At 32.9% G+C, this 14,298-nt stretch overlaps 1 protein-coding gene across 7 annotated transcripts in view; it reads left to right on the top strand.

Moving 5' to 3' along the window:
* The window catches only part of PHKB (phosphorylase kinase regulatory subunit beta), a 74,886-nt gene that overhangs the window by 27,213 nt on the left and 33,375 nt on the right, over positions 1–14,298 (top strand). For all 7 annotated transcript variants that reach the window (XM_068693627.1, XM_068693626.1, XM_068693630.1 and 4 more), the window contains 6 exons: positions 2,788–2,851; positions 7,729–7,824; positions 9,277–9,474; positions 10,133–10,190; positions 12,681–12,758; positions 13,340–13,498. In XM_068693627.1, coding sequence (XP_068549728.1) covers positions 2,788–2,851; positions 7,729–7,824; positions 9,277–9,474; positions 10,133–10,190; positions 12,681–12,758; positions 13,340–13,498 — 653 coding nt within the window. The remainder of the gene's footprint in view (positions 1–2,787; positions 2,852–7,728; positions 7,825–9,276; positions 9,475–10,132; positions 10,191–12,680; positions 12,759–13,339; positions 13,499–14,298) is intronic.

The following is a 14,298-nucleotide window of genomic DNA, read 5'->3' as shown; positions in this document are numbered from 1 at the left end:
ACAGGTATTGCCCCTATTTATCTTTCTTTGTGTGCATGTTCATACTCTACCTTGCTGTAGGAAGCCAACAGACAATTTCCTTTAATTTAGCCAAGTCCTCAAAAATCAGAAAAAAATGGAAGAATAATGTGTATAAGAAGATGTAGTTAGGTACTGTGGAGGAAAGCCCTGGGTATGCTGAAATATACTTTATACTTTGTTATGCTACTACTGTGGTGTATCTGCAGAAGAGAGCTCTGAAAACATAATTCAAGAAGTGATTATAACTAATCAAGGCTAGTCATGCATGATGTATGTGTTTCTCCAGTGATAATGGACTGAAAATGAGTCACTTAAGTTTCAGTATTATGAATGCTAGACTCCTGGCACTCAAAACTCACACTGTAAGTCTACGTACAGTCTGTGTTTGCTTTCAGAATTAGAAATTAGTTCTCCTCTTTAATTGAAAGAGGTTTTCTTTTTGAAGAAGATATATAACATGAAGTCTGTGAGTAAGAACGGCAAATTATGGCCTACATTAGAAAATGTATATGTTTCATGTATTTAGGTAGCCTTGGTATTCTGCCTTTGTACAGTTCAAAAGACTTCTAATAAATGATAAATAGCAAAACACACTGTAGACCCAGGTCTTCACTGATATATATAAATTGATGTCTTTTACTGGTTCAAAGGCAAGATTTACAACAGCTTTAGTGTGGTCCCCTTCCCATATGGCTGGACTTCTGAAAAATTAATTTGTCCTGTAACCATTTGATCAAGTGGCTCTCCAGGCATCTGCTGAGTACTTCTGCAAAATGTCTTTGACATCTCCCATATGTATTGTGGGAATAATGAAGTTGTTGAAGTGCAGTATCTTCATGTTCCAATTCCAAAAGGCTACAGAGCTGTGATCTTGCACATCTCTGTAGTGTAGTATTTGCAAGAGTGTTGAAGTCTTCAGGGGCTTCGAGTAAGTAAAGGTAGAAAATAGTAACTATTCCTATTGTAGAATAATGACAGTGTGTCAAATAGTAGCTTAATGTAGCATTTCCATAGCAGGTTGTTGCATTGTGAGATTTCTCAGTTTTTTGAAGACATGCTTGATATTACAGCTGTTCTCAGACTTTTTGTAATGGACCTTCATCCTGTGACTTATCAATGAAACATTTAGCAATCTTAGCAGGACTTTTGTGCATGGGGAACTGAATGCTTGATGTGGCATTTTAATTTGAACAAGTGTTATATGATGTAGGAAAAGAAAGCAACATTTTAATGTTGATATACATATTTTCATTTCATATTTGCAAGTAGTATTTATTAGCGTACTGCAGTCTTCAGGGGCTTTGAGTAAGCAGAGGTAGAAAATGGGAAGTATTCTTATTGTAGAATAATGACAGTGTGTGAAATAGAACTGGTTTTTAGAAAGGAATCCGTATTTTCCTTCAACTTTTACAGGAGAATAGTGTGTTTTATAGATATAACAAGTTGTTTTACTGTATTTGAGTATCAGCGGTTGTTGCTGTTGAACAGCTAAACATTTAGCATTTGATATTTTCCATGAAGAAATGCTACAAATCATTAATGTACAGCAAGGTAAAAAGTTTGCTCAATCCTCAAATGCTTCTTAGAGTATGGAAGAATTAAGGTTAAAGCACAGGCTGTATTTGCAGCTTTCTGCCAATTTGGTTGCTACAAATTTTTAGGTCAGGGTTGTGCAGCTGTTTGTCAACACTATAACAACTCCTCACACACAAAAGTTTGGGATTATTAATGATTATTTTCTGAATATTTTTTCGGTCTCCTTAGTGTTGCTTCATTAATTACTTTTATATACTTTATATACTTTTATATACTTTTTATTAATTACTTTTATAAACAAAGTACCTAGAGCTGTCCTATTCAGAAAGTAAATGTTCTGAATGGTTGTAAGTTTTTCTGTTTTCCCCACAAATGGGTTGTAGCCCTTGTACTCTAAAGGATGCTGTAATTTTTCAGTCATGACTATCTCTGTGCGAACGTTGTTATCTGGACATGCTGATCCTCTGATAAACTATTTTATTTAATTTGTCATTTAGCCGTACTATGTAATTTTTATCCCAAATGAAAGATGGCAAAGGAAGGGAAAGTGTGGTTGTCTCAGTGGACAATCAATTTTAGAGAAAAATAGGTATAAACTTTTAACTCCTTTCTTACGCCTTTTTTTCCTTCTTCTTCCAAGGAATTACTGTGCTGATAAAGAAACTGTTACATTCTTTGTTATATTCTGTTTTCCTCTTACTCTACCCAGTTCTGAAATTTTAGGCTTTTCAAACATCATTATACATGTATAGCAGTGTAACTGCTCATAAGAGTTGTTTTTCTTCTTTTCTTTCTTGTGTGTAGTTCAGTTTTGTTTTCCCCCAAATTTATGTAGTGTCCAGATTTTGAAAAGTTAAGGTTTTAACATTAAAATATAACGCTTGAGACATGAGTTGAAAAATTGTGCTGAAGTAAATCTTCTGTTAGTACACTATTAAGTCCTTGAAATACATAATGCCAGATGTCTAGCAGCAAGGTGAGAGCAGAAGTGCTTTTTCCAGATGGTCTCTGACATTTGAAGACAAACAAAAATGCTGAAAAGTACTTTTAAACAAAAGAAAACCAACCCAAGCCTTGCTGTATCATCAGTTTATTAAACAGATGTTAAGCACAAAACTAAAATCAAGAAGAGATCATAACTTTGAAAACTGTCAAAGATATTAAGTATTAGTCTGGGCTTGTATTACAGTCTGTCTGTTTCTGTGTTTATTTATTTATTTTTCTCCTCAGCTCTGTGGGGTTGGCAAAAGCGGCTTTAGAAGCAATTAATGGATTCAATCTCTTTGGAAATCAGGTAATAAAAACGTTTTTCTCTTCTCTCTTTTTTTTTTTTTTTTAGCAGTAATAATTTACATTGAGGATCAGAGAAGATTTTAAAAAATATACCACATTTTGTTTGGTTCAAGCTTTAAAAAAAAATGGCAAACTGATTGCTACTGTTTCAAGTACAGAAATTGTCTGATAAAATAATTACTGTTCTTACTATCAAGAATTACTTTCCTTCTTAAGTTAAAAGACATCTAAAGTGATGACACCTTCTTCTGAAAAAGGACCATCTTGCCAAATGTTTTTTTCTTTTAGAATTGTATTTGTTGATTGTAATGTAGTATACCTTTACCTAGAAGCATGACCTTACTTCTGCATTATTTTTTGAAGTGCCTTTTGATCAAGAGCTTTAAACAAACTACTTCAGCATAATCTCACTGTTTCCAAGGTTTTAAATTTCAGTATGTCACATTGTGTTAAAATCTTTTCCCATTTTTTCATGCGGCTTGTATCAGTCAAGAAAGCAAGCCATTTCTTCAGTTTTTATCTCTGACTTGTTTTCCCCTTCTACATGCATTTTTTTTCAGGTATCATACCTACAGTATATAGTTGAAATTAAGGAATCATCTTCCAAATGAGTAGCTTAGAAAATGTGCAAATGGAAGAGATGCATCATTGTTGTGCTACAGGTGTTTTTAATTAATTGAAAAGAAAGATAAGAGTGCAGCTGAAAAGAAAGTTAGATATCAATAAGGGCATGTAGAAACGGCTATAAACTTTCTGGTGAGGTGGTGTTTTGGTGTTTTGTTTTTTTTTTTTTCAGTAAATTTTGTGGAAGGAAGGATAGGCCAGAAAGTGGTGAGCTGAGTCTGTTAAGCCTTCCAAATTGCACTGTTTTCTTGGAAGTTTACATCCTTTTCAACTTGTAGTTCGTGTATCTTACTTGCATGCCCAAGTGGCTGCATTTCATAAGGAAGTTCATAAGAAGTTGATGAAACATGCTTTATCACTTCTTAGGTTTGAGTGACGTTCAAAATTTGGTCTAAAAGGCAATACGAGTTTACACGAATTGCCTATTTTTATACTTTTTTTTTTCTTTTTTCCTGTAATCAGGCAGTTGTTCTCTAGCAGTCTATGATCCTTGGGTTTTTAATTATTTTATATCATGACTTTGATTTTAAGTACTGTTTCTATATTTTCTGAACAAAATTTCCATGTATTCCTGCTGTTTTCAAGATAGGTTTGTTTGGTTTTTACTTCTTTTGCAATACGTGTGGTCTGCTTTTGTCTTGTAAGTCAGATGGATCTGACCTTTAGATTGTGATTCTTGTCTGCTTCAAATATTCAGCTTTAAGGAACTTGGATAAATGAGTTGGTTTGCCAAAAATAAAATAATGCAAAGGAGAGAAGAAACAAATGGTAAATGGTGAACAAGTTGAATTCTCAGGTGCTCTCTGGGTCAGATAGAGTATAAGCTAGGTCTATTGTAAATGTGATGGGGAGATGGAAAGTCCAGATTACTTTCCAAGTTCATTTCTGTACTACTTGATTTATTAAAAAAAAAAATAAAATAAAAATAAAAAATTATTTGTCTCCATTTTTCTACTGGCAAAATGTAAGGTATGTATTGGAACAATCATATTAGAATTAATTTATATTAATTAACACACAATTATTAGCCCTTTTGTGACATGCTCAAATGTCCTTAATTGAAAAATAATCTGTAAAGCTTAAATATTGTTTACTTTGAAATTTTGCAGTCACGCAAAGCATATAAACACATAGCTGTATTCTATTTGTGGGTGAGCTACATAGTACAGAAATACGGATTGTGTACAGATGTTACTTGTATATAATATTTTATTTCAGCATAAATTTATCTAGAAACTACATAGAATGAATTTAAAAAGCCTAATCTATTCTAGATTAACAGTTGCATTTGTATATTAACACTTGCTGTTAAACAAAATGTAGAAGTGACTTCTATGTACAGTCTGGTACTGCTGAAAACAGTAGGAAGCTTGTCCTTGACTATTGTAGTATTAGTATGCTTTGAAAATTCATAATAAAAATTTATCTTACACAACCCTTCATGAGCATACACCTTAGTGATAAGAATCTACTGTTTTTTTTTGAGGGGAGGTACAAGATTGTTGCAGAAAATGTGCTTGGATCTATAATTTTTTAATGTCAGTTTCTTGTTGTAATCTAGGACATACTGTAGTGTTCTGTATAACCTTGCCTCTGAGATGGTTTTTGTCTCATGCTGCTTGGCTTTAGCACTCTGAGAAGGCTCATGCCAATATACCTCAATTGTAAAGGACACTGCTACATTCCCCGAATATTGCATTTGTGGAGAAGAAAAATCTGTTAAGGTGTAGCACTGTTTTATACTAGCGTGAAGGCTTTCCAGATGCCATTCCACAGTTTTTCCACTCCCCTTGGACAAGCCCATCATTTTATTGCTGTGAGCTTTTTAAACCATGGATCGCATTCACCAACTAGTACTTCCCTGTTTACTACTCTCAATCATAATCATTTTATTTGTGACTGTACGTAACTACTAGTGAGGGTTTCTGCACTTCAGCTAACGTTATTACTCAGCATTCTGCATCTCTTAGAACAATTGGAAAGCTCAGGGACAGGGAGCTAGTTCAAGAAGCTCTTGAACTCTTGAAGCTCTTTCAAGCAACAAAAAGTTGCTTGAACATCTGAAAAAAAATCATTAAGATCTTTCTCATAGTGGACAAAAAGTACTTTCTTACAATGTAGTCACAGAAATAAAAATAAATATAAAAATTATTTTAAAAATATAAAAATATAATTTTTATTTATTATAATTTTAATTTATTCATGTAGTCACAGAAATAAAAATAAATAAATAAGTAAAATACAGTCCTGTTTTGACCGGAACTTTTTAGAACTATTGCAATGCATGGGTTGAAAAATGAAAGTTTTAAATTTAATTTTAAATTTTAAATAAACTTTGTTTTAAATATTCTATTGATAAAAAACTGTAGCACTTATTATTTTTAGACCTTTTTATTTTCTCTTAAGTAATAGTGCAGGATGTATCCCTGAATATGAGGGTTTCTGACTCTTAAAGACTTAATTTTTCTGGATATTTCTTTATTGTTCCTTTTTTTTTTTCCTTGGACAACAGAGTTTTTCACTGTAGGTTATACTTCAGGGATATAATAATGGCTGTTTGCTTCTGAGTGGAGAAGTATGAAAATGGCCTCACACACACAGACTGTTACAAAAAGACATAGCCATAGCCATAGGTGTAGTTTTGGTTTAATTCACTTCCTGAAACTGCTGCCATGTGTTAAGAAATAGGAGCTAGGAGCTTAGTTAGGAACTAAGGATCTTAGGTAGTGATCAGACATTATACGTACATTGTCAATATTTCAGAAGAAATATTTATCTACAATCTTTACCTTCCCAATAATCTCAAGCAGCAGTAAATGTGGCTGCTATATTTTTTTTCAAATGATATTTTACTAAATTCTGAAGTGGATGAATAAATTGCTGAAGCAAAGCGAGTTTAAATGCTCTGAGAATTTATTTCCAAGATACTTTGCATAAGCAGAAACCATTTTGACCTTCAGTCTGCAGCAGAGCCTGCCTTTGTGCTTAGCTCCAGCTGTGTTCCAATAGCTCTGAGAAATCCTGCTGAGCCCCTCAGGAGGAACTGCACCTGCAACTACACTTAGTGCAACCTGCACAAATCACTGGCGACAGACTGCTCAACGTTTCCATGCAGATTTTTCCACTCACACTGTGCATACAGGGAGAAAGTAGTAAATATTTGTGTATATATCCATATTACTGTATCTCTGCTCTCACATGCTTGTATGCTGTATGTCTTGGAGTATCTCGTGATGGGGAAGTTGCCCTGTGCATTCAAGCAAATATCCCAAGAGGACATAAAGTTTACTTACTGGTTGTAGGTAATCACATTGAACTATTGCTTTCTCCTCCTCTCCAAGAAATACAGAAACTTTAAAAAAATAAATCCTATGAGAAATCGTGCTTTTTTTTTTTTTTTTTTTTTTTTTTTTAATGTAACAATGCACGGCTATATTTATGTTCAATTAATTGTATTGCAATCTTTGTTAGGTGCCAGGTAGAATAAAGAACAATTATGAACTGAGAAACAATTGGCTTTTCATGTACTCTGAATTTTATGTGCTTTAATATAAAGGAAGAGTTCATACATGGCTTTTAATGCTATTTGTTTATATCTTCATTATACTAGAATTATTTCTTAAAAAGCAGGAGTTATAAGCATAGGAATGCAGTCAAGGTGTAACCCTAACCGCTTTGTCAGCAAAAGGAGATTTATTTACACATCGAGAAGAGAATTTCTAATGTAACAAATAAATTGTCTCTTTACTTAATTTCTCATTATTTTACTTTAACATCCTATGCTAAACTTCTTAAATTTATTCCCAATCTATTGTGTATGTTTGAAACAACAGCTATAAATCTACATGAAGGAGTTAATATGTATGGCTTTGGCATAGGAATTCAGATACGATCCTTACTTATGCAGTACTTAAATCCTTAATTGTAATTAATAGTAAAGATTCTGACATCACGTGAATATCCAATTAAGAGATTATAACTTGAATAAATAATTCATAACCTCTAGTAGACAAAAACACATTGTTTTGTTTAAAATTTCAAGTTCTTCTATGTTTTTCAAAAATTTTTGGCTTTATTTTTAAAACATTTGAAAGTTCCAAGCATTTTCACTGTAATATTATGTTTCATTTTCTGATTAGTTGCCAGCTACTAGACTATTACAGCATAACATTATTAAAACAAAGAGCTGTTTAGTTTCACCAGCATGTGCCAACCTTTTTTCCTTTCTCCTTAAATTTCATGTTCTATTTAAAGGGCTGCTCCTGGTCTGTTATATTTGTGGATTTTGATGCTCATAACCGTAACAGACAGACCCTGTGTTCATTGCTACCCCGAGAGTCAAGGTCTCATGTAAGTAATTAAATGGAATTCACCTTAACGGTGTGTGGAGAAAATAAATGGGTATGAACATAATTCTTAGCTTTATGACAGCCAGTTTGTTCTGCTTAATAAGGATAGGAGTTTGTTGGGAAGGTGTTAAATTTTTGCTTCTTAAACATCACTGTGATGTAGATGTGTCTCTGAAGTGAAATCAACAGGGCATTCTTTATTAGAAAAATACTTAGGTTAGAATGTTAGCCTGTTGGTATCTTTCTAAATAATTTCAAAATAAAATTAAAAGTAATAGTGATCTGCAGTAAGTTAAGTAAGGCTTGCAGTTTTGGTGATTGTCTTGTTTTTACCCTAGTGGCTCAGTTTCCATTACAAATTCAGTGACTGCATTTCTGAAAGAGTACATTTCTTTTAGCTTTAATTTATTCTTTTGTATAGAAAAGAAGCCTTTAAGGTTGGCTTTTCAGTAATTGCAGAATATGGAGGATTTCTTGTTACTATAAGCCACTGTTGTAAGTAAGTATTTTATCAGTGAGTAAGTCTAAGTGACATAAGTACAAATTAATCAAAACCCATCTATTTCAGTATTAGCATCAAAGGTAAATTTGTTCTTTGAAAGACGGTAATTTAATATGAGTGATAATGGAGTTCTACTGCTTTTTCATTCTGGGATCTAATAGCGTTTTGGTTCATGAAATGACTATTAATCTTCAGCATTAATAGTTTACTCATTGTATAGAAGAATCAAAGCAGAGTGATAATGCTGGATAATTAAAAGGCACTGTCAGCTAATTTTTTAGTTTAACATTAAACTATAACTAACTTGTAGTGGTGATATACTAGTTAATAGTTTTTGTTGTGTTTTCATTTTGTGATAGTTGCCTATAGTTCTTGAGAAATGCCACCTTTTTTCCTGAAATTATTCCCTTACTTCCTGAATCAAATCAAATAGGCTTGTTTGTTACAGCAGTTGGAGACAATTCCTGAAAAAGCTTTTCAGAAATGATGATTTAATCATAGTTACTTCTCAGCATTGCACCTTTATAAATTGTTTGGGATTCTTTTTTGTGTGTAGGATACCCAAATGTTTGATTTTCTTCCAGGAATAAGCTGGAGGCTATTTTTTTTGCTTCTAAAAACACAATGTTCCACAATATGTTCATTTAATATCAACCGATAATTATCAGTTGTAACAGATTATCAACTCTAAAGTAGGTCAGATTTTGAGTCAAATGAGTTCTTTGTCTTTCAAATCATGTATCTGAATATTGGGTTTATGGTTTATTCTTAAGCATTTTAGAAGTCCCATTTTGCAAGTTACTTCAGTATATTACTACTGTGATTTTGATAAATATAAGGTTGTTTCAAATGTATATTTTACTCAGTAGGTTAAATAGTCTTTGTGCATCAAATAATTTTCAGAGATTTAATTAAACTTATAACTTGCTATTTTCTCCTTTCCTTCTGCAGAATACTGATGCAGCTCTTCTGCCCTGTCTCAGTTATCCTGCATTTGCTTTGGATGATGAGGTTTTGTTCAATCAAACACTAGATAAAATTATTAGGAAATTAAAAGGAAAATATGGGTTTAAAAGATTCCTGAGGGATGGATACAGAACAGCACTGGAGGATAAAACACGGCGCTATTATAAACCAGCAGAAATAAAGGTACTTGGTGTATATATATAGGGACAAGTTTCGGTTTTCTGAAGTGTTTAGGCCATACTTAAAAAAATAAAACAGATATTGCACCTTTAGTACTCGCAGTTTGAATTGCACAGCGATTCCCAATTGTTTCAAATGAAGGAGAGATGCATTTTGTAATTTGGCATGTGCAGTTTTGAGAGATTGCTAAGTCAGCAAGTTAGTCGTTGATTTGTTTTGTAATGAATGTGCTTCCATTTACATTTAGGGTATAGTTGATTTCACATAACAAATAAGAAAGTTATTTATCATTTTATTTAATTTCACAGCTGACTAGAGTCAGAGTGTATAGAAAACAGTTTTGCTTTTGACCACAGTGTTTATCAGTAAAGGTTATCTAAATGAAAATTTACTATTTTTACTCCCCAATAGTTTCTCTGTGGAAAATAAAACATAGATTATATAAATACTCTGCTTGAGAATGAGCCATATGTAAAAGCACAGTTGAAATGCCTGTAGAATTAAGAGGCTGTAAGCTAAATGAAAAGCTGGTGTCCTAAAATGTTTTCACTTTCATCTTTGTCTTTTGTTGCTTTGAAATAGTTCTATAGGATATGCAAATGTATTTCCTGAAACTGAAATTTGGATCTGAAATAGCTGATGATTTTTTCTTCTTTTTTAGCTTTTTGATGGCATTGAATGTGAATTCCCTCTGTTCTTTATTTTCATGATAATTGATGGTAAGTATGGCTTTTTGTCTTGTTTTATAAAGGCATTACAGGCCCTTAGATGAAGAATACAAAATAATTTTTTGTCCTGCATATACAAGCAGTGTCTGCTCTAAGGAAGACTCATTGAAATTTCTGCCTCATGGGTTAAAAACCAAGAACAACAGGAGAAAAAAAAAAAAAGTACAAAACCAAAAAACACCCATATTTCAGCATTTGTAACTTGAACTCTGTTCTTACAATATAACTCAATATGCATTTTTCAGAAGCTTAAATCTATGACGTTCACTTTTGCATTGCTTTTTAAGTCTTAAAGACTTCCACAGTATCAGTACTTCATAGCAGCACATGAGAGAAAAAGAAGTAGAATAGAGAATATAATGACAAACTGAATGTTGTCACAGATATTTTCAAGTTGATTGTTCTGGGGTAAATGAAACAGAATTTAGAAGATAATAAAGCAAAGCAGAAGGCCTAGTTGCTCTTTTTAGATGCCTTTGCTTCCTGGCTATGTTTTTACATGTAGCCAGTTGGTCTGATGAATAAATAAATACATCCACAACTGACAGACCTTGTCTTGAGGTTAGGAGACATACTAGAAAAGTTCACAGGATGATTTCAGGATGGAAGCCAGAACTCAGACAGAAGGAAGGTCAGAATAAGAAAATCTGTAAGGGTTACAGCCATCAAAAAGATTCATGCGTCTTTCAGCTTTGTAAATGGATGAAAATCTGGCCATATTTCTAGCAGCTGTTTTTGCTCTTCAGTGTGTGAAATAGTTTTCAAATAAAGATTGCGAGAGGCATAGAAGTCTGCTCTCTGCCTTGACTCCTGTGTGCTCACCCATAGATTAAAATATTTTGTTTGAACATGTAATAAGGTTTCACAATTGATTTTTCTGAAGGAATGCTTGACTTTTTTCAAAAGGAGTGAAGCCCCCAAGAATACGGGAGAAAGGCATTGACATTTTATGCTGCCCACTTAGAGTTTTGGGAAGAACAAAAAATACAGTTATCTTTAACTGAAGTTAGTTTCTCTACTTTTCTTGTGTTATAAAGTACAAAATACATACCTTGCAAATATTGTCCTAGTGTTTTTGTTTTGTTTTGTTTTGTTTTTTCCCTGTAGCTCAATTTAAGCAAATAGAACAATTACATCAATGATTTTGTGCACTTGCATCCAAATCCACAAGCTTCATTAATGCAAAATTTGAAGTGCATACAAAGAGACTTAAATTGCAAAAATGGCTAAACTGTTTCTAATAAGATGTTCTGGTACGTTTGTTTTTGATGAATGAGTTACTAGTTTGTGGTTTTCTTTTGTCTTACTTTTGCCTTTCAGAAATAACAATTCTTAAGATACAAAAAGACTGCTTTAGTACTAATTTTTCTTTGGGATGTTTCTCAAAAGGAAATTGTTTAGGACTTTGTAGATAGTAGATATGCATCTGTAGCTGCAAGGAAGGATTGAACTAAATAAATCAATGTGTGTTTGGGGGGGATAACAAGTATTTGAATAGCGTTTTCGAAAGCTTTTTTAAATTTCCACTCAAATCTGGAGATTATGGTGGTTTTGTAGGATAAGGGAAACATGGAAAGAAAGGACATGCACAGGAGTGAAAGATGAAAAGTTTGACTTCTTTCCCTTTAAATGTTCAAAAACATTTCTGTTTTTAAAAAACATTACTCTTATTTATCAAGTTCATCCAAGTTTTCCTTGATGAGCAGAAATGCTTTTGCTATTTTTGATGCATCTTTTCATGTAAGAACTGAGCACTGGTCATAATAGTATTCATCAGACGAATTTTGAGATGAGTAAATTCTACTAGAAAAATGTTTAAGATGCTGGTACTTCCAAACTTAACACTTTTTCCCCTAAAGCATCATCATAAAAGCTTGACTGTGTATTCAGCATCTCAAGATGTGTCACCTGTTCTTAATCTCTATCATGTTAAAATTACTCTATCTACATAACTTATCAATGTAAAGATTCCATATAAATATCTTTGGGGGGAATTTTTCAATTTACTTTTTCAAGTTCCTATTGTATTGATTTATTGGGAGGTCTAGACAATTCATTTTTAGATAATTTTGAAACTCTGTCCTGAATATTTAGAAACAGCCTATGTGTCTCCACCCTGGCATACAAACTCTGCTTCTTCATTCTACCATAATTAAGGAAGTTATTTACAGCTAGCTGGGCTAGTTGTCTGAGATCTAGTCCACTTCAGAACCTCTATAAGTTCACAGCTTTACTCTGTGATGTAATTTGCAATTGATTTCAGTTTAAGCTAATAAAACAATGTCTGACTCATGATCCCTGTGAGATTTAGCTGTGGTAATAAGCGAGCAGTTAGTTTAGTGTTGTACTTTTTCATGAACAATTTAGTCTGTAGACACTGCACCACAGAACAATAAACGCTAGATTTTTCTTTTATGAACACTGAATTCACAGAACAGTTATTTCTTTAATTGAATTAATTATTTTTGTTTGTTTTTGTAGGTGTTTTTAGAGGAAATTCTGCACAAGTAAAAGAATATCAGGATCTTCTGGATCCTTTGCTTCAACATACATCTGAAGGTATTATTTGATAATTGTTCTTTCAAAACACTATTTTTTTCTTGTCTGAAACTATAAAAAATACTTACTCTGTTAATGAACATTGCAGTAAACAAAAAGAGAAATAATATCACTGTTTCATGATAGCAAAATACTAATATTGAAATAATCTCTTGCAAGCATTATTTCGATTGTTTGACCATTTTTGGCCAACAAGTTGTCTAGTACTGAGGTGACTGTTACATGAAGGGAGAAAACCCAAGGTGTTCTGCTCTAATGCAGATTTCATTTCTTTTGGGTATGGTTTCTTATCTGTACTGCATTTATGTTTCAGTGGAAACACTTTTGTATAGTACAGATGGTGTATATGTTCTAGGAAAAAAATTCTGTGGAAATGTTTGGTGAAAAATAAAGTAGTTTACTGTAGTTCTGGGTTTCTGACACTGATTGTGGTTTTGAGAGAAAATGATGAATGACAACAGTCTGTCTGTTCAAATAGCTACCTGGATAACACTTCAGCTTTATTAGGGGAATACAATCAAATAATATTGGAAATAGAATTTGATGTATTTACTTACTGTACTTATTTTAAAACTCCATAGGGTGTCCTGTTGTACCCAAGTATTACTATGTGCCAGCTGATTTTGTTGAACTGGAAAAGAAGAATCCTGGCAGTCAGAAACGATTTCCTAGTAACAGTGGACGCGATGGGAAGTTTTTCTTATGGGGACAGGCAGTTTACATCATTGCAAAGCTCTTGGGTAAGAGGCTGAAGAAATTCTATCAGGTTTTGACTCATCATAAAGGATATTTATCTTGTTAATGTTTTTCTTGAATCTGAACAAACATACTGGCTTGAATTTCAAAAGGACTCCGGGTAGTATGGGTAGCATGTGTGTCTTCTGCTTTGGTACATATGTGATGGGCAAAAATTGCCTTTTGTTCTTCATGTTGAAGTTTAATGCTGCATGAAGCATGATATGAAGTTTACTGATATATTTTATAGAATACTGAAAATCTTCTAAACACAATAGCCTTCTCATTTGTTGTTTCTTTTCCTGACATGCCCTCGTATTTTGCATGCAGTAATGCTATTTTTCAAGAGAATTTCTTTGTTGCTTTGGTTGAGGAAGTTTGCAAGCTTTCACAATAGGGTCTCTGTTGTAGAAGAAGAGAAAATAATGCCCGGCCACTAGGCATACAGCTGTTCCATGCAATTGAAAATTCTTTTTTCTCTTTTTTCATTTACTGGCTGCCTTTTCTTATATTTTTTACATGCTTTTTCTTGATTCTGTGCTCCCTAGAAATAAGGTATGAGTTTTTAGGATTTATTTATTTTTTTAGAATAGACCAAATTTGGATTCCAGTAAATATGCATTTCTGATAATGGCAATGAACATACACTGAGTGCTTATTTTTAAATAAAAGTGTAAATATTTAAAAATAGCTTAAATTTCATATTATTCTGTTACTACTCATCTTCAATAGGAAATAATTCTGACTACATATGTAAATTTCTCAGCCGTGTAAGTCAATTTAAAAAATAGAGGAGATAGAACAA

This window comes from Anas acuta, chromosome 10, assembly GCF_963932015.1.
Source record: "Anas acuta chromosome 10, bAnaAcu1.1, whole genome shotgun sequence".
Classification (NCBI taxonomy): Eukaryota; Metazoa; Chordata; class Aves; order Anseriformes; family Anatidae; genus Anas; species Anas acuta.
This window is presented reverse-complemented; position numbering and strand designations above follow the sequence as displayed.